This window comes from Babylonia areolata, chromosome 12, assembly GCF_041734735.1.
Source record: "Babylonia areolata isolate BAREFJ2019XMU chromosome 12, ASM4173473v1, whole genome shotgun sequence".
Classification (NCBI taxonomy): domain Eukaryota; kingdom Metazoa; phylum Mollusca; class Gastropoda; order Neogastropoda; family Buccinidae; genus Babylonia; species Babylonia areolata.
Genome location: NC_134887.1, coordinates 10,062,817 through 10,088,416, shown reverse-complemented (window position 1 = coordinate 10,088,416; position 25,600 = coordinate 10,062,817). Strand labels below are relative to the sequence as shown.

General features: G+C 43.2%; 1 protein-coding gene across 1 annotated transcript in view; it reads right to left on the bottom strand.

Annotated features, from left to right (window-relative positions):
* Positions 1 to 1,944: 1,944 nt before the first annotated feature.
* LOC143288054 (branched-chain alpha-ketoacid dehydrogenase kinase-like) overlaps positions 1,945 to 25,600 on the bottom strand; it is a 41,094-nt gene continuing 17,438 nt past the window's right edge. Inside the window, exons 8-11 of the mRNA XM_076596320.1 lie at positions 25,178 to 25,306; positions 23,701 to 23,787; positions 3,210 to 3,371; positions 1,945 to 2,174 (exon numbers count right to left, since the gene is read on the bottom strand). Of these exons, the coding sequence (XP_076452435.1) occupies positions 2,030 to 2,174; positions 3,210 to 3,371; positions 23,701 to 23,787; positions 25,178 to 25,306 (523 nt within the window). The 3' untranslated portion in view covers positions 1,945 to 2,029. The remainder of the gene's footprint in view (positions 2,175 to 3,209; positions 3,372 to 23,700; positions 23,788 to 25,177; positions 25,307 to 25,600) is intronic.

Here is a 25,600-nt window from a genome sequence, read left to right as displayed (position 1 = left end):
TATATCAGGACCGCCCAACTTGAATACAAGTCCAGACACTGGCACAGGGCCATTTATATCAGGACCGCCCAACTTGAATACAAGTCCAGCCACGGGCACAGGGCCATTTATATCAGGACCGCCCAACTTGAAAACAAGTCCAGACACTGGCACAGGGCCGTTTATATCAGGACCGCCCAACTTGAATACAAGTCCAGCCACTGGCACAGGGCCGTTTATATCAGGACCGCCCAACTTAAATACAAGTCCACCACTGGCACGGGGCCGTTTATATCAGGACCGCCCAACTTGAATACAAGTCTAGCCACTGGCACAGGGCCGTTTATATCAGGACCGCCCAACTTAAATACAAGTCCAGACACTGGTACGGGGCCGTTTATATCAGGACCGCCCAACTTGAATACAAGTCCAGACACTGGCACGGGGCCGTTTATATCAGGACCGCCCAACTTGAATACAAGTCCAGACACTGGCACGGGGCCGTTTATATCAGGACCGCCCAACTTGAATACAAGTCCAGACACTGGCACGGGGCCGTTTATATCAGGACCGCCCAACTTGAATACAAGTCCAGACACTGGCACGGGGCCGTTTATATCAGGACCGCCCAACTTGAATACAAGTCCAGACACTGGCACGGGGCCGTTTATATCAGGACCGCACAACTTGAATACAAGTTTCAATCTCATTAACCTCTTCACTGCCGCTGATGAGTATTTCTTTTTTTCTTTTCTTTTTTTTTGTACGCTTATAGTTGACTTCATCAAGTTTTTGCGCCTTATACATATTATTATTATTAGTAGTAGTTTTTTTGTTTGTTTTTAATGTAGTTATCTATTATTTATTCACCCTTTTTCTTTTTTCCTCAAGGCCTGATTAAGCGCATTGGGTTACGCTGCTGGTCAGGCATCTGCTTGGCAGATGTGGTGTAGCGCATATAGATTTGTCTGAACGCAGTGACGCCTCCTTGACCTACTGAAACTGAAACTGATGAGTATGCTCTTCAGTAAAAGAACCGTCTGCTTGCAGAGGAGATATGGCTGAACTTGAAGATCAAAGCTGTCAGCCACCATTCCTTATCTGAACTTTCTGCTTTCAGTCACACCGCTTGAAAGTACACACGACACAGCCTAACTGAACCTGAAGTAACGTGCTCCGCTTTATCCAGGCTCAGCAGTCGTGGGATTAAATGCAAAACTCTGTCGCAAGCAACAACAAAAACCTGCAAAACAAGTCAGTTCATGACTTAATTATCTTAACCATTCACCTTCCCAAGGCAGTCATGTCTAGGCTGTGCTGAGGATGTCAGCCCTTCCGACTAAATACAAGTTTCAATCGCATTGAACGCAAAACTCTGCCACAAACAACAACAAAAACCTGCAAAACAAGTTCGTTCATGACTTAATTATCCTAACCATTCACCTTCCTAAGGCAAACATGTCCAGGGCTGAGCTGAGGATGTCAGCTCTTCTGACTGCCCCCACTGCCACACCCACCTCCTTGCACCCCAAAACAAGACCAGTCAAGTACAATATGCCCAGTATATATCAACTAGTTTAGTTAGTTAGTATATATTTCACAAAACAACCTACCCTGATGCTATTCTTGACATGCAACTACAATGGACAGCAGCTGGCAGTCCTCTTGATGCTTCTGACATGCACTTGTCACAAAGTTCTTAAAAAAAAAAAATAAAAAATAAACACACTCATCAACCTACACCCCCACCACCCATACTCTCCACCAAAAAAGAGAGAAAAATGCAATACAAGCATCCATCCCCTGAATAAACAAATTGTTAATCATGCTGACAGTTTCAGTTTCAAAGTGTCAAGAGTGTGCGGACCAATCTATTTACAAACAAACAAAATACAAAACGGAACGCCTCTTGGAAAAAAAACACCCCAAAAAAAAAAAAAAAAAACAATTTCGAGTATGCACACACACACAGACAGACAACTACACACAAACACAAAGAGGACAAACAAAGTTCAGTACTCCAACAATAACGTCCTCTGAAGCCCATGGTTCAGATCCGGAAGCTCTCCTTGGCAGGGTCGATGTGCCCCAGGCGAAGATAGACATCAGAGCCGATACCTTCCATGGTCTCCATGGTGAGGCTTCCGCCCAGGTAGGTGGCGTAGGCACGGGCAGCCGGCAGCCCGAACCCGTAGCTGTCAAAACACAAATGACTAAATAACAAATGTATCAATTCTTTATGCCCTGTTTATAAAATTTGTGAATGGGCATCAATTGTTACCAACACAAACACACATAAAAACACACATACATCCAAAGGTCCTTTTTTTTCTCTCTCTTTTCCCTGGTCTAATACACACATAAACACACAAACATCCAAAGGTCTTTTTCTATCTTTTTCCTGGTCTAATACACACATAAACACACAAACATCCAAAGGTCTTTTTCTTTCTTTTTCCTGGTCAAACACACACACACACACAAACACAGATTCATTCAAATGCTGTTTTTTTCCTCCCTTGTTTTTTCCTGGTCTAATATCACACTTCCTGATCAGATGTTAACACACTCAGTACGGCCAGTCCTCGCTTCTCCTCTACACAGGCCCCTCGGATGTCCAGTGGGTGTCTGAATGACCCAACCTTTAGCTTCCATCGTCAGAACTGTGGTATTCTTTGTCAACATTCACCTCTTCAGTATAAGAGCGTTCCGCTTGCAATATTTTGATGATGGCAATTGGGGTGAAACGCTGTTAACGTCGTCTCTTTCGCCGTTCGTATGGAGAGAGTTAATCAAAGTAAAGAAAGAACTGAAACCCGGATTCGAACACATGAAACCTTGGGACAAGAATCTAGCGCTCCTACCTTTCACAGCCACTGCACCTGTCTCCCCCCTGTCTTCATGGAACCACGTCAGTTTTTTTTTTAATCATTTACTGCGTATTCAATTGGGACTATGGTTTATATGAAGCTCCCCAAAATATTTCAAAGTTCTGAGTGTGAATGGGTACCTGGCTTAAGTTTGGGAAGGTTGAAATGACAGAAAAAGAAGACTGCCCCCCTCCCCAATCCCCCCCCCCCCCCCCACACTTCCTCCGTCCCCCTCCCCTTCCTGTACCAGGCAGGCCTAGGCACAAGAGGATGTGAAATCACTGTCACGATGACCATCAAGAGGCTATGGGACCTTCATTCAACCTTTAACCTTTAACCTCTAAGTTCTGAGTTTCTCACCCGTGCATTTTGCCCGGGGTAGGTGTGGACTGGGGGCTGTTGACGATGCTGTCGAAGATGCTCACATCCTCGTCCAGCCTGGCCACCTCTGAGGTGGAGAAGTTGTACTCAAACACCTTGCTCACCAGCTTCTGGGGGATGCCCCCTCCTCGATCAGACACCCTGGACAAAACAAAAACAAAACGCAAAAAAACATGAAATATAATCACACGCACACACACACAAAGGTGCCATGAAGAAAAGTGGTATTTATTTTTAACCATCTCTGAGGTGGAGAATCTGTACTCAAGCACCTTTCTCACCAGCTTCTGGGGGAATTCCCCCTCCTCAATCTGACCCCCTGGGCAAGAAAACCCCCACAAAAAAATAAACAAAAAGGAAACCAGCCCCCTGCCCTCTGTACCTCCGTGAAAAATGACAAACACACACACACACAAAAAAGAAAAAAAAAGAAAAAAGAAAAAACGGTCTCATAATGAAAAACAATTTGTTATATATATTTTTTTCCTTGCCATAGTTGTTGTTTGCTATCTTTCGTTAAGTGTATTTCTTTCTATATACTATACATACTCTTTTGTAACACATAATTCATGGAGTGCTATGAGTAATTGGATGTTATTTAGATTTTCATGGTAACTGTTGTTTTCTTTCTGGTTATATGTAATTTGTGAAGCACCGTATGTATGATCACGTCTTAACTTCTACTTATGATGACATCCATCACATATTCACTATGTACATGTATTACGACAGGAGTTTATATAAGATTTTCTTGTTGTCTTGTTCATCGATATCTGTGCTGCATTGTAACATGTTCCACATAAAATGCTGTTTAACTCACTCAGTACGGCCAGCCCTCTCTTCTCCTCTACACAGACCCCTCAGATGTCCAGTGGGTGTCTCAATGACCCAACCTTTAGCTTCCGTCGTCAGAATTGTGGTATTCTTTGTCAACATTCACGTCTTCAGTATAAGAGCCTTCCACTTGCAATATTTTGATGGTGGTAATTGGGGTGAAACGCTGTTAACGTCGTCTCTTTCGCCGTTCATATGGAGAGAGTTAAACCAACATTTGAGAAGTGCCGTAAGCCTCTCTGTGAAGGAACAGCCCTATAGAAAAGCACTTCATTACTACTACTACTACTACTACTACTAATAAACACAAGTTCTAAAAGAGAAGCAGTGTTTTTCTTTACTGATTTTGTTGGTTTTGCTAAAACTTCTTCACCCTTAAAAAAAAAAAAAAAAAAAAAAAAAAAAGATGACACAATAAAAGAATGCCATGAACAGACATGTATTTTCCTTAACTAATTTCTTCTTTTTCTTTTAAAATCTTTTTTTTTTAATACGTCTTTTTCACTCTTGAATCTGTGAACGAGTCACTGGGGTGCTGCACTGAAGAACTGTTTACCAGATTCCAGCTCTGTCAGCTGCCACTGTGAGTCAAAGCACGGCGTCTCTGCCATGATTTTGCTGTATTTACTGATAATTCAAAATTTTAACAAGAGAGGCAAGGCCTTCAAGACTCACTTGTGATACACTTAAAAAAAAATCCAAGCTTTTTATGTACTGAGTATAATTTCAAAATGTAATGTTTAAGATGAGAAAGATCAGTTTAAAGCAAATTAACTCCCCTAGCATTAATTACAGAGTAATTTCCCTTCTTTACTATCTGCACCAAAACGTTTGCAAAATAAATAAAACTTCCATGCTTAGCAAAAGAAGTTCCTGTTTGAACAAAAAATGATAATAATGACTGCTCTTGTTGTTGGGTCAGAATATCAGATCAAAGTGCCAAGTTTAGAGAATACAAAAAATATAAATATAACAGTAAATGCAGTTTGCATATTATTAGGCTTCGTTTTTTAAATTTTTTTGTGCCCATCCCAGAGGTGCAATATTGTTTTAAACAACATGACTGGAAAGAACTGAATTTTTCCTATTTTTATGCCTAATTTGGTGTCAACTGACAAAGTATTTGCAGAGAAAATGTCAATGTTAAAGTTTACCACGGACACACAGACAAACACACACACACACACAGACAACCGAACACCGGGGTTAAAATATAGACTCACTTTGTTTACACAAGTGAGTCAAAAATTAAAACTGCAAATTGTGTGTGTGTGTGTGTGTGTGTGTGTGTGTGTGTGTGAAACCAACTACAAATATACAGTTCAGAATCTACACAGTCTCTTTGGTTCTGCTCCCCTTTACCAGCCACCTCAGACAGGGTTTGAACCGGCGTTCTCCCAGTCGTCAGTCAATGATGCTAACCACTTCGGCATGGTGCAAAGGGTTCTTGGTATATTTAGAAAGTACAGTTGTTTTCATGTCAGAAAATATGCACATCCACCCCCCCCCCCCCCCCCCCCCCCCACCGCTCCAGCCTCCACCCCCTCTCCCCAAAGCATACACAGAGAAGCGAGGAGATTAAGGCCCCGGAACTCTGGCAGGCGTCAGCCACAGAACAAGGCCGGCGTAGCTGTAGATTCGTGCACCCGGTGGTTTTTTTCCCTGGGGTCAAATCTGGCTTGGACGGGTGCAATAACCGAGTGGTTAAAGCATTGGACTTTCAATCTGAGGGTCCCGAGTTCGAGTCTCGGTAACAGCGCCTGGTGGGTAAAGAGTGGAGGTTTTTCCGATCTCCCAGGTCAACACTTGTGCAGACCTGCTTGTGCCTAAACCCCCTTCATGTGTATACGCAAGCAGAAGATCAAATACTCATGTTAAAGATCCTGCAATCCATGTCAGTGTTCGGTGGGTTATGGATTCAAGAACATACCCAGCATGGACTACCCCCAAAACAGAGTACGGCTGCCTACATGGCGGGGTAAAAAACAGTCATACACATAAAAGCCCACTCATGTACATACAAGTGAACGTGGGAGTTGCAGCCCACGAACAAAGAAAGAGAAATCTGGCTTGCCTAGATAAACCCAAACCAAGGGTATGTGTAGACTAGCCAGGAATAATGCCCCCCGCCCCACAAGGCGGATAACTTTTAACTAGTCGGAACTGACCTCACCCAGATGAACTTCACCCCCATCCCCTTCCACCCCCACCCCCACTCCCCCACCACCCTCCCCTTGTAATGGATACCAGTCATTCTCCAGTGGCCAGAAACGACCCCAGTGGATGCACTTGGTCCAACCAGAATCAATACACTGAACATGCTAACGAAGTAGAAACACCCCCCCCACCCGCATCCCCCACCCTCCCAACCCCCATTTGCTCCAGTTGTAATGGAGATGTGTTGTGGGGGTGGGGGTGGGGGTGGGGTCTGTAACACTACTAAAAGCTCGCCCAGAACAACCTCACTTCCTCAGCTCATAATCACACACTGACATAAGCTTACAGCTGGGCCAGCAACAAAGTGAGAGCTGTATGACCAATGATTTCCCCACTGCAACAGGAAGTCATTTACAGTTAAGCCTTTTGTGAAGGACTATGACTCTCAAACTAGGAGGAAATATTGTAACGGCTCTTGGTGCTGCGGCTGTGGGCGATAGTCAGCCTTTGGGGACAGTCCCAATGCCGAGTGTCCTAACGCCCTCTTGGTCGAGAGAACGGGGATGTAACTTGGGCAAGACACTTCTCCACCATTATCAAGTTCTTGCCTAGACTTTATCAAGTTTTTGCGCCTTTTACATATTATTATTATTAGTAGTAGTAGTTCTTTTTCTTTCTTTTTTTAAAATTTTTTATATGTATTTATCTTTTTTCCTTTGTTTTTGTATTACCTTTTCTTTTTTTTCTGAAGGCCTGACTAAGCAAGTTGGGTTACGCTGCTGGTCAGGCATCTGCTTGGCAGATGTGGTGTAGCTTATATGGATTTGTCCGAATGCAGTGACGCCTCCTTGAGCTACTGAAACTGAAACTGAAACTGCCCAGTCAGTCAGGACAGCAGATGCCTCCTCTGCTGTTCTGGTGGTGGTCATAGTCGGACACGGCGGACTATCATACAGCTTGATCAAACCTGTAGACAGGCGGTCATTTCCAACTTTGGGAGGTGGGAGAGGGGCCGGGGGGGTGGGGAGGGCAATTTTTGACCATCCACATATGTGACCCCGGGGTAAAACCCTCGAGGGGGGGGGGGGGGGGGTAGTTTGAGAGAGAAACCAGTCTGGAGTGTGTGGCCAGGCTGACTTGACATGTTGTGCTGATCTGCAGTCAAGGCCGGGAAAAGGCCCCCTGTCAACTGGGCGTGGGCCTGGGGGGCCTGGGGGGTAGTTCTGTGTTGTATTCAACTGTATTATACTGTATTGTATCATGTTGTACTATGTAGTATTGTGTAGTGCAGTGCAGTACAGTGCAGTGCAGTGTTGTGTTATGTTGTATTGTATTGTGTTTCATTGTGTCTTGTGGAAGGTGGCAGAATGGTTAAGACGCTCAGCTGCCAATACAGAGAGTCCGTGAGGGTGTGGGTTCGAATCCCGCTCTCGCCCTTTCTCCTAAGTTTGACTGGAAAATCAAACTGAGCGTCTAGTCTTTCGGATGAGACGATAATCCGAGGTCCCGTGTGCAGCACGCACTTGGCGCACTGAAAAAGAACCCATGGCAACGAGAGTGTTGTCCTCTGGCGAAATTACGTAAAATGAAATCCACTTTCATAGGTACACAAATATGTAAGCATGCACTCAAGGCCTGACTAAGCGCGTTGGGTTATGCTGCTGGTCAGGCATCTGCTCAACAGATGTGGTGTAGCGTGTATGGATTTGTCCGAACGCAGTGACGCCTCCTTGAGAAAGTGAAACTGAAACTGAAACTGTGTCTTGTTACTTTCTGTGTCATGACAGAATTTTCTGTGAGCAAAATGGGAGGGGGATAGGGGGTGGAGGGGGGGGGGGGGTAGTGTTGTCACAGCAGATTTTTCTGTGTGAACTGGGGGAGGTAATATTGTTTTATGTAATATTATACCAGACTGTACTGTGTTGCGTTTCTTTTTGTCACAACAGGCTTCTCTGTGTAAACTGTGGTGGGGTTGGGGGTGGGGTGGGTGGGAGGTTGTATTGTATTGTATTGCACTGAACTGTCTTGTATTGCATTGTATTTTTGTCACAACACATTTCTCTGTATGAACTGGGGGGGAGGTAGAACTGTGTTGTGTTGTGTTGTGTTGTGTTGTGTCTCAAGGCCTGACTAAGCGCGTTGGGTTACGCTGCTGGTCAAGCATCTGCTTGGCAGATGTGGTGTAGCGTATATGGATTTGTCCGAACGCAGTGACGCCTCCTTGAGCTACTGAAACTGAAACTGTGTCGTGTTGTATTACTTTTGGTCACAACAGTTTTCTGTGTGAAATTCCGGTCTGCTTTCTGCTTGGGGAGAGCACTCCACAATAGTGCAGTCCCCCCCCCCCCCTCCTTCCCCCCATACCCTCCACTCACACCTTCAGAACTATACATCAAGGTCTCATCACTTATTGTAGCTCTTTCACCATCAAGCTTCTGTGTGGAAAAACACTCCCCAACGCCAAATATTTTAGAAATGATGCTCTCAGTCGCAGGCTTCGGTTCATGTCAAAACATCACAATGGACTTGTTCACTTCAAACTGGGTCAGGGGACATGGCTCAGTCACTGTTCTACTGGCAGGAAACTGGTGCTGCAGCTGTCGAGCTTTGTTACAATGTGAAAAATGATCTTACCAACATGGCCCCTCGATGCTGACAAAAGTCGCTTTTGGCGGTGCACTGTCTAGTCAACTAAAGTCGCCTATGGAGGTGAAAGAGTTAACTTCTTATCAATTTGTCTGGGGGACGAAAAGATCAACGAGAGCCCTGCATGCAACAACGGTGTCCTTACCTAACACTATTTTTCATTCACGTTTTACATCATACGTTTTATTCTGCAGTTTAAAAAACAACAACAAACAAACAAACAAAAAACAAAAAAAACAACAAAAAAAAACCTCACACAAACATTCCTTCTGAATAAGGAAAGGTTCCACCCACGAACTGGGTATTACCAGAGTCACTGACACTTAAGTCTGCAGAGCCAAATGGTTGCTGGCTGGAGGTTTTTTTGTGGGCTTTTTTTTTTTTTTTCAAATCAGTCAATGGCGGCGGGTGACCACAACAAACACTGCAGCCCTGCCTTGCGCTGTTACTGTTTTGTCTTCTGTTTACTTGGCCAGATGAGGGTCCAGAGAGAGGATTAGCGGTTAGCCACAGAGGGGATTACCGCAATCCTGCCTAATCCCCTTCCTGCCTGATGACTATCATGTTGTTTTTTGTGATGGAAATGTTGACCACATTGGCACAGCAGAACATGCTTCCACTGACATCTGACATGTGAAGGGTGGTCTTCAGACAAAATGTTTGTTCAGAAACACAGTGCCTGGTTGTCCCCTGTGCTGTGATCGTTTCACTCAAATATGACCATGGTTGTTTTTCTTCTTTTTTTTTTTTCCCCTGCCCAATCCTCTCCACCATTTCAGTGGCATTACTCCTACACCACCAGTACACAGCCACAGCTGGGTGTGATTTGTCACAGTCTCAACGCTGGCAGTCCACAGGGAACTAGTGATGACAGGACACCAGAAGGCCACACAACTGAGGAGACCTTGCACTTCTGCCGAGTCATTTCAGTAGTGCGGTATTTCCATTTACACAAAATAACTGGTGACAAGTAGTGGTACATGAAAAGCAAAATAATACTGAACAATGGTTATTGATTTTGTACTGCTGATTATCTTTGGGCTCACTCGTAATATAATGTAATTTTGCCGATTTGTAATTATCTAAATCATTTTAAAGTCTGTCCATAAAGTTCTCGTGATTCCAGTGCTTGCTGCAGAGAACACAGGATGGATTTAAAAAGTTTCCCTAGAGTTAGTCAGAGAAAGACGCTAGGTTTAAAGTTTACATATCAATTATTTCTTATTTTTTTTTTCAATTATACTCTGGGATATTTCCAATTACAATCTCTACGTAAATAACAGTATGTACTGCGAAAAAAGGAAAAGATAACTGCTGGGTGTGTTACACTGACACGTCAAGAGAGTCTGTAAAAGAAAACAAAATAAACAACAACTGCGGCTTGTGAAAGAAGACCTACGTTGATAAGCAGTGTCCACATTGTAGACCATAGGTCCTTCTTTGGGGACTGTGATTTTAAAGTTTTATGTGATCTCTTGATTATCTAAACACGTACATGTCTTTTAAATGCACATTTTATGTCTGCATTGTGAGCATGAGTTACACAACCACACATGAATTTCTCCTTGGAGATACATGAAGGCACTACTGGAAACAACAGCAACCAAACCAAACCAAACCAAAAAACCCCCCAAAAAACAGAAAAAAACCAACAACCAAAAAAACCACAACAAAACCATATGAACAATTCAACGAAAACATACCCTGCATGCACCATCGTCAGAATCCATGCAAACTTCCACCACAGCCAAGAGATTAGCCTGATTAACGGCGAAAAAGCAGCAAGGTCTTTAACTCTGCTGCATGTTTTCTTGTGGCGCAATGTCACAATAACTGCTGTTTGACAAAAATGGTGACTCTCATGGTGGATCATATTCTGCAGCAAAAGGAGCCCCCAAAATTCGCTTCTATCCAGGGATGAAAAATGATGAGGTGAGACTCAAGTTCTTATACTTAAAGAGCGACATTGATTTTCTAATGTTTAAGCCTAACAATTCAATTCTATCCACAGATGAAAAGTGATAACATGAGATTAGTTCTTATACTTAAAGAGAGACATTGATTTTCTAATGTCTAAGCCTAACAATTCAATTCTATCCATAGATGAAAAGTGATAACATGAGATTCTGTTTTTTATACTTAAAGAGTGGCATTGGTTTTCTGTTTTACTTCCTTGAACCGAATGAACACTTCTTTTGAATGAAGGGGCACAAAACATTCATCTCATGAGAAAACCTAAGCCAGGTGAACTTTTAACCAGACTTGTACCGTGTCTGAGGCCAGTCAAAAAGCCTGTTTGCTGTTTGTGGTTGTTGAAAAAAAACAAAAACAGCAGTATGGAAGCCTGACAGCTATAGTGAAGAACTGATTCTGTGTTCAAAGAACTGATTCTGGGTTCAATTTGGCTTTCACTGTGTAAGACACTGATGGGCAGCAGTGATGAATGGAGAAAACAGCTAATGGCTGAAAAGTGGAATGGTGTTGACTCAAGTGTGAGGTTTGTTGATATGTGTTGTATATTCATATCAGAATGAGAACTGGAAGAGTTTGTGTGTGTATGTGTGTGTGTGCGTGTGTGTGATATGTGGTGTGTGTGTGTGTGTGTGTGTGTGTGTGTGTGTGTGTGTGTGGTGTGTATTTGTGCATGTGTGTGTGCATAGATGTCATGCAAATGTGTGCCAGTGTGTGTGTGGTGTGTTTCAGTGTGTGTGTGTGTGTGTGTGTGTGCATGTGCGCATGTGTGTCTGTGTGTGTGCATGTATGTAATGCGAGTGTGTGCATGCCAACATCAAACTCATAAACGGACACAAATCTTTGTATATCATTAAGAGCGCATGTGAGCAGATACGTGCACCTGTACACTTTCCATGATCTGTGTGTGTGGTGTGCGCTAGTGGTGACTGAAGAGACTGTGGCACGGATCTGATGACAGGAGAGAACTGCCAAAACAAACTCTGCTTGCTGGACATCATGGTCAAGCTTCTGTGATGCCAGAATCAAACACTCCCCTTACGCTTTACCTTACACCTGGAATGATCCCCCTCTTTCGTTTCGTTAAATCCCTGCTCAGCTCTTTTCAAGCCTAGCCCTAAAACCCACCTCTTTCCAAAGCAGATCCTCCATACCCTCCATTTTCCCGTCCATATTTCCTCTAGTCTTTTAACTACATGTATAAAATATGAGGTTTGTCTTCCACCCCTTTGTTTCAGAGTTATGCTTGTGTGTGATAGTTTGGTGTGAAACTACTTTGATTTGTTTCTGCACAAGATTCAGCGCTATGTTAATATGATTCATTCATCATCATTAAAACTGATACGATTGTCATATTCATTATTATCCTTCATTTCCTGATGCAGTGTTTTCTCCCCTTTCAGTGACCGGCCGACCGCAGTCTATCTGGTCTGAAGTTCCATACCCATGACAACACATCGTCTTCAGACTGTAGCAGGAAGCAACATCTTTATCGCAGCCTCCCTTCACACCAAAAGCAGTGGAAGAACACCATCAATTCTTCACTGAGGCACGATTCCATGGGTCTGGTAATCTACGAGTTCATCAAAAATTTGAAACTGCTGGGCAAAAAACGATGACCATCAACCGTCACACACCTACAAATTTCAGTTTTCCAGATTTGGTGTTTTGCATGACTTTCTTGTCGCAAACGTTTGTGTGACATCTGGGCCGTTATCCCGAGAGGACCCCCACTCCACAACAGTGCAGCATCACTCATCCTCCCCCCCCCCCTTCACCCTGCAACGGTGTGTGCGAAATTTCTGTACTTTTCTGAGGAGGAGCAGTGTTCTGGCATAGTGCAGCGTCACTTTTCCACCTGAACCCCTTGTTCACAAAATATCTCTTTCTTCCCACCACCACTGAAGAAGTTGGTTTTTTTTTTCTAAAGAGCAGCCCTGAGCTCTCGAAGCGACAGGTATCGCCACAAACCCATGACTCCGGCCATGGGGGTGAAGGGGTGGAAGGAGACGTGGTCGGGGAGGGGGGTGGGGGGCAGGAGGCGGAGCAGCACCGACCAGACCATGAGCACCCTCCGCGCCGCAGTGGGGTCGGAGGTCAGCAGCCTGACCGACTACAGCCTGGAGCGCCCAGACACCGCCGCCCCCGGCTACGCCCCCCCTGGGCCACCCACCCACCCCTCCTTCCTCCTGCGCGAGGCCTCCACCCTGTCCTCCCAGGTGGACTCCACCAACTACCAGGAGAAGCTGCAGGGCTGGTCGGCCGTCTTCCACGAGGCAGCCCTCCTGGCCCCCCCGCCGCGCCCTGGCACCAGCCTCAACAGCCACACCCACCACCACCACCACCACCACCACAGCACGGCCGCCGACATCCAGCGGGAAATCTCCTTCCTGCAGGCCAACCCCTCTGCGGCTTTCCCCGCCAAGCCCCGTGAGCTGTACGAACCTCTCAACGGCCTCCTGCCCTCCTCCTCCCCCTCTTCTTCCAACAACGACAACAACAACAACAAAAACAGCAACATCTCCCAGCGGAAGTACTACGTGCTGCCGTCCATCGGGGGGATGAGGGGGAGGACCCCGAGCGACCTGGTCCTACGTCGCCAGCACTCCAACGTGGAGACGCTGAACCAGCTGGACTTCGCTCGGGACGGCTACGAGGACGACGCCCACTTCTTCGCCGAACTCATCGAGCTCAGGCGCGAGGCATGCTGCAAGGCCAGCACCCCCCTCCCCCACGCCCTGTCCTCCACCACCACCACCTCAGGGGGCCACCCCCTGCCCCCCATCCAGCGGCTGAAGGACGTGGTGCGACCTCGCACCAACATCGCCGAACTGGACGAGGAGTGTTACGCCTTCTCGGGGCAGGCCTCCCCACACCTCTCCTCCTCCATGTCTGTCATCTCCGATGTGGAGGAGTTCCGGGGCACCACCCCGGACCCCGACTACGCCGACACCTCCCCCAGGAAGGCCAGCATCTCCTCGCAGGTCGCGCCGGGGTGCCAGAAAAAGTGTGGGTCTGAGGAGGAGTCTGCTGCTGCTGACAGGGACCAGGAGAACAGCATGGCAGCAACAACACACTGTGGTGGGTCGGTGTGATGACGCACAGAGCGCCGGCTGACCAAGAAAGTGTGTGGCATCGCAGGATGACATAGTCTTGACAGAACGTGTTGCACTACATGATGCTGTACGCTGACAATACATATTACAATACACAGTGCCAGCTGTGAAAAATGCTGACCAAGAAAGTGTGTGGCATCACAGGATGACATAGTCTTGACAGAACGTGTTGCACTACATGATGCTGTACGCTGACAATACATATTACAATACACAGTGCCAGCTGTGAAAAATGCTGACCAAGAAAGTGTGTGGCATCGCAGGATGACATAGTCTTGACAAAACGTGTTGCACTACATGATGCTGTACGCTGACAATACATATTACAATACACAGTGCCAGCTGTGAAAAATGCTGACCAAGAAAGTGTGTGGCATCGCAGGATGACATAGTCTTGACAGAACGTGTTGCACTACATGATGCTGTACGCTGACAATACATATTACAATACACAGTGCCAGCTGTGAAAAATGCTGACCAAGAAAGTGTGTGGCATCGCAGGATGACATAGTCTTGACAGAACGTGTTGCACTACATGATGCTGTACGCTGACAATACATATTACAATACACAGTGCCAGCTGTAAAAAATGCTGACCAAGAAAGTGTGTGGCATCGCAGGATGACATAGTCTTGACAGAACGTGTTGCACTACATGATGCTGTACGCTGACAATACATATTACAATACACAGTGCCAGCTGTGAAAAATGCTGACCAAGAAAGTGTGTGGCATCGCAGGATGACATAGTCTTGACAGAACGTGTTGCACTACATGATGCTGTACGCTGACAATACATATTACAATACACAGTGCCAGCTGTGAAAAATGCTGACCAAGAAAGTGTGTGGCATCGCAGGATGACATAGTCTTGACAGAACGTGTTGCACTACATGATGCTGTACGCTGACAATACATATTACAATACACAGTGCCAGCTGTGAAAAATGCTGACCAACAAAGTGTGTGGCATCGCAGGATGACATAGTCTTGACAGAACGTGTTGCACTACATGATGCTGTACGCTGACAATACATATTACAATACACAGTGCCAGCTGTGAAAAATGCTGACCAAGAAAGTGTGTGGCATCGCAGGATGACATAGTCTTGACAGAACGTGTTGCACTACATGATGCTGTACGCTGACAATACATATTACAATACACAGTGCCAGCTGTGAAAAATGCTGACCAAGAAAGTGTGTGGCATCGCAGGATGACATAGTCTTGACAGAACGTGTTGCACTACATGATGCTGTACGCTGACAATACATATTACAATACACAGTGCCAGCTGTGAAAAATGCTGACCAACAAAGTGTGTGGCATCGCAGGATGACATAGTCTTGACAGAACGTGTTGCACTACATGATGCTGTACGCTGACAATACATATTACAATACACAGTGCCAGCTGTGAAAAATGCTGACCAAGAAAGTGTGTGGCATCGCAGGATGACATAGTCTTGACAGAACGTGTTGCACTACATGATGCTGTACGCTGACAATACATATTACAATACACAGTGCCAGCTGTGAAAAATGCTGACCAACAAAGTGTGTGGCATCACAGGATGACATAGTCTTGACAGAACGTGTTGCACTACATGATGCTGTACGCTGACAATACATATTACAATACACAGTGCCAGCTGTGAAAAATGCTGACCAAGAAAGTGTGTGGCATCGCAGGATGACATAGTCTTGACAGAACGTGTTGCACTACATGATGCTGTACGCTGACAATACATATTACAATACACAGTGCCAGCTGTGAAAAATGCTGACCAAGAAAGTGTGTGGCATCGCAGGATGACATAGTCTTGACAGAATGTGTTGCACTACATGATGCTGTACGCTGACAATACATATTACAATACACAGTGCCAGCTGTGAAAAATGCTGACCAAGAAAGTGTGTGGCATCGCAGGATGACATAGTCTTGACAGAACGTGTTGCACTACATGATGCTGTACGCTGACAATACATATTACAATACACAGTGCCAGCTGTGAAAAACGCTGACCAAGAAAGTGTGTGGCATCGCAGGATGACACAGTCCAACAAAACGTGTTGCGTTACACAATGCAATACTCTGACTCCACAAAACATGTCACAGTAAATAAAGTCTTTCTCCAACAAATTGTGTATAATATAGTACAAAAAGTGTAACATCACAGGATGTAATCTGACAAAATTAAATGTGTAATTCAAACCATCTCTGACAAAACATGTATTACATGATGCTGTATACTGACAAAACATGTCACAATATACAATATCGTTCTCCGACAAAATGTGTAATATATTACACAAACGTTGTGCTCACACATAAAGTAAAACATTACATAATGACATTCTGAGGAAAAAATGTGTAATAATTACTCGATGATGTCCTTTGAAAAAACATGTCACATTACACAGTGTCCTAATCTGACAAAATGTATAACACTGCTGCTTGATGTATTCAGACAAAACATGTAACATTACACAATGAAATACTCTATTAAAAAAAAAAAGTGTAACATTACATGTTGATGAACTCTGACAAAGTGTGTAACATTACACAATGACATGCTCTGTTAAATGTGTAACATTATACAATGAGATACTTTGTAAAAACCTCCACACATAAGAAAAAGAGATGGCTGAACTGCAACAAAAAAAACCAAAAAAAAAACCCCCCCAAAAAAGTTCCAGAAATTCTCAACAATTAGAATTTCTGGAACTAATATTTGGCAGAGGAGAACTGTTTTTTTTTTTTATAAGTTTTTCTTCTCTTGTGTTTGGGAGAGACAGGACACATCATCATTGAAAACAACAACAACAACAAAACTGTGTTAACTCACTCTTCATTTCTCAGGAATTACAATGGACAAGTGTGTGTGACATCTCGCTTTTATACAAAGACATCTGTGCCAAAGCTTTGAGTTGCTAAGTGTGAACACATTAAGCGAGCAATGACTTATTAAAAAAAACACACAAAAAAAACATCACACTAACTTTTATCAGAAAACACTCTCATCATGCTACTTTATGACAGAAAACTTGAGATTTTAACAACAAAACAAAAAGAACAGAAAAAAGAAAAAAAGAAAAAACTGCACCGTGTTTGCTGCTGGTGGTCAGTGGTAGTAGCATTTTTGTTTTATTTATCTTCCCTCCCCCCCCCCCCCCCCACACACACCCACCCATATTGAAATGACTATGGGATTTACTGACAAACAGGTCAGAGTGTTCAAGACTGAAAGGGCATTAAATGGATCCTGGCGACCGGGAGTTGTGACCGAATCAAACTCCTATGTTTTATCTTCTTTCTTTCTATCTTTTTTTTTTTTTTTTGAACAGGTGTTTGCTAAATTGTTTATCATTTATTACTGATATATTTATGTAGCAGCTATTGAACCAAATATCATGTTTTCTTTCTTAAAAAAAATTTTTTTTGAACAGTGTTTGCTAAATTGTTTATCATTTATTACTGATATTATTATGTAGCAGCTATTGACCAAATATCATGTTTTCTTTCTTAAAAAAAATTTTTTGAACAGGTGTTTGCTAAATTGTTTATCATTTATTACTGATATATTTATGTAGCAGCTATTGAACCAAATATCATGTTTTCTTTCTTAAAAAAAATTTTTTTTGAACAGGTGTTTGCTAAATTGTTTATCATTTATTACTGATATTTATGTAGCAGCTATTGAACCAAATATCATGTTTTCTTTCTTTTTAAAAAACAAATTTTGAACAGGTGTTTGCTAAGTTGTTTATCATTTATTACTGATATCTATGTAGCAGCTACTGAACCAAATATCATGTTTTCTCTCTTTAAAAAAAAAAAATTTTGAACAGGTGTTTGCTAAATTGTTTATCATTTATTACTGATATATTTATTTAGCAGCTATTGAACCAAATATAACATTTTCTTTCTTTTTTTGTTGCTGTTTTTTTGAACAGATGTTTGCTAAGTTGTTTATCATTTATTACTGATATCTATGTAGCAGCTATTGAACCAAATATCATGTTTTCTTTCTTTTTTGTTATTGTTTTTTTTAACAGAAGTTTGCCAAGGTGTTTATCATTTATTACTAATATATTTATGTAGCAGCTATTGAACCAAATATCATGTTTTCTTTCTTTTTTGTTATTGTTTTTTTTAACAGAAGTTTGCCAAGGTGTTTATCATTTATTACTAATATATTTATGTAGCAGCTATTGAACCAAAAATTATCATGTTTTCTTTCTTTTTTTCTTGTTTTTTTGAACAGATGTTTGCTAAATTGTTTATCATTTATTACTGATATCTATGTAGCAGCTATTGAACCAAATATCATGTTTTCTTTCTTTTGTTGTTGTTGTTGGTTTTTTTTGAACAGATGTTTGCTAAATTGTTTATCATTTATTACTGATATCTATGTAGCAGCTATTGAACCAAATATCATGTTTTCCTTTTTTTTTTCCTTTTTTTTTAACAGGTGTTTGCTAAGTTGTTTATCATTTATCATTGATACTTATCATACAGATCCAACCTACAGTCAGAGACTGAGCTCTTAGAGCTTTACAAATGGAGTCATTTTCACGACAGTCTGCCTACCTGGGTAGAGGTGACTAACAGTGCAGTAGCCTTTAGTTTAAACAATCATCATTCATTTCCCATATCATGTATATTTTAGAGCGGATTTTACTGTTAAGCTTTTGTCAGGGCCAACTCTGTTGTTGCCGTGAGTTCTTCTATGTGCAATAGGTGCATGCTGCGCTTGGAACCACAGTTTATCGTATCATCCGACTGACTAGCATCCACTCAATGGAAAGTGGAAGGGGAGAAAATTGTGTTTAGATGTGACGGCTGGATACACGTAGTAATGTTGTTGTTTTTTCTTGTCACGATACCAGCTGTACTGTTTGTTCAATTCAAATCTCAGTTCAAGTATGGCCTCGAAACACATCTGTACAAATCTGCTTTCATTTGGATGTCTAGACGTTAGTGTGGTGTGGTGTGGTGTGGTGTGGTGTGGTTGGTGTGTGTGTGTGTGTGTGTGTGTGTGTGTGTGTGTGTGTGTGTGATGTATGCGTGTGATTGTGTGTGTGTGTGTGTGTGTGTGTGTGTGTGATAGTGTGTGATAAAGTGTGTGTGATGTGTGCGTGTGTATGTGTGTGTGAGAAAGAGAGAGAGAGTATTTTTGTGTGATGTGTGTGTGTATGTGTGTGTGCTTTATCATTGACATCATGCACGTGCGTGTGCGTGCCTGTGTGTGTGCTTTGTCACCAACATAATTCCATGTATTGCTTGTAAGTCTTAATCACAATGGCCTGTGTTTTTTTTTAATGTTGGTAACCTTTTTTTTTTTTATCAACCCACATTGGTGTTAATTGTCAGTGCTCTGGACCCTTGTTGTAAGGAAGTGCAGCGCATCATAAATACCCCCTTTTTTATCATCATTATTATCATTATCATTATTATTATTATCATTATCATTCCAGCACTTTCTTTTTTTTAATGTCCTGACCCGAAATCACTGATCATTAAAAAACCACCACAAAAAACAAACACTGAAGCAGTGGAAAATGGGCACAGCTTCACAAACTTTATATAACCCGATCAAATGGACATTCGTGATTGTGTAACTTAATGGAGAGACTCTCAGAGAGCGAGCGAGAGAGAGAGATGGTTACCGATATGAATTAATGAAATAACAGTAAAGTACAACATGTTACAACATATTCCTCTGAACTTATATGCTTTTTGGCAAGAAAAGGGACACGTTCAATACATCATTCTACTGTTCCGATGGCACCAATAAACAAAACTTACGGGGAAAAAGCTTGTCGGTAATATTTAATCAGATTATATTTTTGCTCTAACCCGTTTAAGAGCTGGACAACTGCAGAACAAAAAGTACCTCTTCTTATTTCTCCTCCTTACGTAACAGGCAAGTGTAATCATTACCACTCAATCACACTAGCAACTGCATGAGAACCACATGCGAAAAGAGGTGGTATAAGCGGAATCTCCAGTAACTTGTCTGGGACTTGTCTGGATAACATGTGGTCAGGTTTGGGTCCAAACTAGGTCATATGGACCATCCAAAGTTTCTGCTTTTGGACTATTTGTGACATTGGGCTGCCCACCCCCTTCGCCCCCCCCCCTCCCCCCCCAAGAGGATAGAGGATTGCTCCCCCTTGGGGGCACCTGCTTTTGATTTTGAATGGGCCATTCAAATCCATCAGCACATAGCGTTGCATCCAATTCAGGACAGGGCTAGAAGTTTCAGCAGATAAGATGAAGGACACGAGAGAGGGAGGAAGGGAAGGGGAAATAAAAGGATGGAGAGAGGAAGAGACAGACAGACAGAGAGACAGACAGAGTGACAGACAGTGATGGAGAGACTGAGAGAGAAAAGTTCAGCAGCCATTATGCCCGAACTGTAACTGATCATCGTGTCATCAAAATAGCTTCCTTAAGTGAAAATGGTGAGCACCAATCCTTTCAGCACTGCCTGTGTTTGTATTTATTATTTTTCCTGGTTGTGTTTGAGATCATTTTCTAAGTGCGGCCAGTGTTGTGAAAGTCTCCTTTTAGATACAGTTTACAATTTAACAATTTTTTTGTATCTTAGTAAAGTATTCAAATGGCTTCTTACAAAGAACAAATCTGAATTTCCTGTATTTTTTCTTTTTACGATTTATGTACACAACCAAAAAGCTCCCCCAAACCCCCTCCCTATTCAACCCCTCACATATAATGCATGTAATTCCAAGCATCAGGGAAAATTCAGAAAAACACATGCGTAAAATCGGTTCATAATATCTTTCAAACTTTCTTCCTCTCATTATTTTCATTCATTCCTTTTGTTGTTTTACACATACGTTTTTGTACATTTCTAAAAATTATCATCATAATCAATATCAAGATATGAATTTTTCCATGTACCCCATAATATTCAGCATCGTTTCACCGTGCCTCCCCAAGGAGAAAACTGTGCAAAACTATCCCATTGGTCCTTAATTTTTTGTGAACCCTGTATTTAGTATTGAACACTGAATGAACGGACATGCTCAGGGAGAGGAAGAGGCGATGGAAAGAACGATAGAAAGTGATGAAAAAGAGGGAGGCAGACAGTGAGGCGGAATGGAGAGAAAAAAAAAAAAAAGAAAAAGAAAAAAAAAAAAGAGGGAGCAAGACTGATTGAGAAAGACGACGCCAATGCACTGACTGACACAGCGAGTCAGAAAAGAAGAAAAAGAAAAGAGATGGATGAGAGGTGTGTAAATGAAATTGAAAGAGAGAGAGAGAGAGATAGAGAGAGAGACAGAGAGAAGAAGAAAGAGAGCAAGAGAGAGAGCGAGAGAGAGCAAGAAAGACAGACAGAAAGAGAGCTGTCCGAGAAAAAAAGAGAGAGACGGGAAAGAATAGGGGAAAACATTGTAAAAAAAAAAAAAAAAAAAAAAAAAAAAAAAAAAAGCATGGAAAACTCAGGGACTGGTACAAGTGACTGAGAAGATCAGAACAGAACCTCCATTGTGACAAGCAGAATTTACTGTGCAAAAACTCCAAATAAAAAAGCATTGATTAAAAAAAAGAAAAAAAGGTGTGTCGTATCTGATTTGTGTGAACAAGCTCCTGAAACAATTCTGACTAATCTGACAGAACTGTTTCTGTCTTTTCTTCCATTAACCCCTTGACTGCTGCTGACAAGAAAGAGAAGGCCCGCCACCTCACCGAGTTAAGATTGACATTCCAGGTCAGGATGTCAACCACCATTCTTATCTGGACTCCTTCCTGTTTGGACTGAAAAGATTTTTCTTCAATAAAATCAATCAATCACACCGATGAAAAGCACACAAGTGCTTCTTGCTCTTCAAACTCACGCCAGACTTGTTTCGTTTCATCAATGTTCTTCTTCTTCTTCTGTGTTCGTGGGCTTCAACTCCCACGTTCACTCGTATATACGCGAGTGGGCTTTTTATGTGTATGACCGTTTTTACCCCGCCATGTAGGCAGCCATACTCCGCTTTCGGGGGTGTGCATGCTGGGTATGTTCTTGTTTCCATAACCCACCGAACGCTGACATGGATTACAGGATCTTTAACGTGCGTATTTGATCTTCTGCTTGCGTATACACACGAAGGGGGTTCAGGCGCTGGCAGGTCTGCACATATGTTGACCTGGGAGATCGTAAAAATCTCCACCCTTTACCCACCAGGCGCCGTCACCGTGATTCGAACCCGGGACCCTCAGATCGAAAGTCCAACGCTTTAACCATTCGGCTATGGCGCCCGTCGTTTCATCAAGGTTCAACAGTCAAGGGGTTAATCAGACTACGTCCACCCTCTGACACTGACACCAGATTTCGGAGGCATGCGAAATGTTAAGAACACTAGACGAGTGTGACAGAGAGATGTTCAGTCATTATCGTTTCCATTCAAAAAAATTAGCCTACTTCAATTTAGATCGCAATCATTTTCTGGAGACTGCAAGAAATCATCCAGTTCTTATGCTTACAATGCGCAAATGTGTAATATCGCAACAACCGTATTCACGTAGAATCAAATCAAAGTTTTTTCACACCCAACTTGCACACGCATGCATGGCTCTGAAACAAAGATATAAAAACCAAAACTTATATATAAAAAAACCCCAAAAACACGCAGATACAAGGCTAGAGAGCTGTGGGCGGAAAGAATAAGTGTATAGAGTAACTATTTTGGCATGGAGGAATCATTTTGGGAAAAGGTAAATTTCAACCATTAGCAGAGACCCAGGCTTTGTGACCAACGACCGACAGACCTGGAAGAATCTGGACAACAGCTCTTCAGTGCGGTGCCCCAATGACTCTTCACAGACTTAATAAGGGAGGAGAAGAAAAAAAGAAAGTTCAAAGGCCAGACTTGCAAGCACTGACATGGTGTGAGTAACGGATGGGCAAAGTCAAACCATACTGTCACCCCCCTAAGGGTGGCAGAATGGTTGATGCCCATCTGCTGATACAGTTTCATGACAGACTCAGCTCTTCTTCTTCTTCTTCTTCTTCTGCGTTCGTGGGCTGCAACTCCCACGTTCACTCGTATGCACATGAGTGGGCTTTTACGTGTATGACCGTTTTTACCCCGCCATGTAGGCAGCCATACTCCGTTTTTGGGGGTGTGCCATGCTGGGTATTTTCTTGTTTCCATAACCCACCGAACGCTGACATGGATTACAGGATCTTTAACATGCGTATTTGATCTTCTGCTTGCATATACACACGAAGGGGGTTCAGACACTAGCAGGTCTGCAAATATGTTGACCTGGGAGATCATAAAAATCTCCACCCTTTACCCACCAGGCGCTGTCACCGTGATTCGAACCCGGGACCCTCAGACTGACAGTCCAACGCTAACCACTCGGCTATTTCGCCTGTCATGGTCTCAGTTCGAATCCTGGTTTCGCCCCCTCACCCCCCCCAAGTTTAACTAGAAAATTAAACTGGTTGTCCAGTCATTCAGATGATACGATAAACCGAGGTCCCATGTGAAACATTTAATAAGGACCCATGGCAACATACGTGTTGTCCTGTCCTCTGGAAACATTTTGTAAAAGAATCCAAACTAATAGGTACACAAAATATCTATGTATGCACTCAAGGCTTGACTAGCACATTGGGTTATGCTGCTGTCAGAAACCTGCCTAGTAGATGTGGTTGTAGCGTATATATGGATTCGTCCAGTGCGGTGATGCCTCCTTGAGAAACTGAAACTGAAACTGACCTGATGACAAAATCGTTGTCGTTGCTGGCAATGGTGACCACAATTTCCGGCATCTGTCCTGCTGTGCTGTGCGTTTCAGCAGTCGCTCTGTGGGGTCCCATAAAAACACCAGACATTCAGATGTTGGCTAAAAACTTGAGATATTAACATTCTGCATAAAAACATGAGAGACATTTCATTCAGAAAACAACAACAGATATTCAGATTCTGGATAAAAACCTCAAATATTCAGATTTCAGATAAAAACTGGAGACATTCAGATTTCAGATAAAAACACCAGATATTCAGGTTTGGGATAAAAACCTGAAATATTCAGATTTTGGATAAAAACATGAGATATTCAGATTTAATAATAAAAAAAAAAAAAAAGCAAAAAAAAAAAGAGCGATAATTGTTTTTCATATATAAACACCAGATATTCAGATTTTGGATAAAAACAAGAAAATAATATTCAGATTCTGGATAAAAACTTGACATATTCAGATTTCAGAGAAAAACATGAGACATTCCCCTCCCCTACCCCCTCCTTCCCCCTACCACCCCACCATGTTTGCAGTGATATGGTATAGTTAGTTAAGTGAACTTATATACAGTTAAGTAAATATAGATGAGGACAATTTGAGCTTAAAACAAAAACACATAGATTATAGACTAATCAAAGCCATGCGCTCTCATCAACCGTTGCGCCGATAACCTGCAAAGGTTCCTGCAACGTATCATTCCAGACTCCAGATTCAGATATGGGAGTGGTGTCTGGAGTGGGGGAAGAGAAAGTGAGTGAGAAGGGAGCATGAGTAAAGCGGGGGGGGGGGGGGGGTGAGGGGGGGGGGTGGAGGAATGAGAAGGGAAGGGATTGTGGAGGTCTTGTTTATGCTGACTTGCTTTAAGTTACGATTCTACAGAATGGTTGTTTCCTTTCGATTAACCTGTGCGAGGGAGAGACAGCGAGAGGTGAGAGGGCGAGAGAGACAGAGAGAAAGAGAGTGAGACAAACAGATACAGAGAGAGGGACAGACAGACGGATCATGGTCAAAGTACAGGAGGGGAGGGAGGGTGGTGAGGGGACAGTGGCAGTGATGTTGACAGCTCTGACAGTGGAAGTGGATGAGGTGGAGGTGGGAGAAAGAGTAGGGGTGGGAGGAGGGCGAGGAAGATGGTCACAGCCATCCATGTAGGTCACCTTCTTGGAGAGACTACAGATAGGCCTCGTTGACTATCATGTAACACCGACGGCCACGCGCTGGCAGTGAACATTTCCCTGTCGTCCGAGAGAGCCTGTCATCACGTGAGCAGCATCAAAACTGTGCTTTCCACTTAGTTGTTGTGGACCAGAACTTGGGTTGGCTAAACAATTTTTTTCCCTTCCCTCAAAAGTTGTACTGAAATCCATATTCGCGCATGGGCATACTCCAAGTCAAAACGGTGTACAAATTATGCCAAAACTCTACTGGTAAACAGGTCTGATATCCATACACACCTGAAGGAGTTTTTCAGCAGCTCGGTCAGGATGTACTCCAGAGGGGGCTGGATGTAGGGGAAGGTGGCGTTCAGGTGACCGTTCACCACCAGCTCTGGGGCGTTGCCGTACTTCTCCTGACACACCGACCTGCACATCAAGGAAGACACTCCCTCACTCACACATTTGTCTTTTTCTGATTTTTTCCCCCCCATGTCCCACCATCTGCACCGTTTCAGTGCTGTTAATCCCATGCTGGTCACTGCGAACGCCCCATACATGGCCACACCTGGGTTTGTCTGTCGCAGTCCCAGCATCTGCAGTCCACAGGGAACCATCAATGTTAGGTCGTCAGGAGGCCACACACCAGAAGAGACCCTGCACTGCTGATGAATCGCTTTGGTGGTGTTTAGTAGTACCTGTTCTGACAGCTTAGTCACAGAG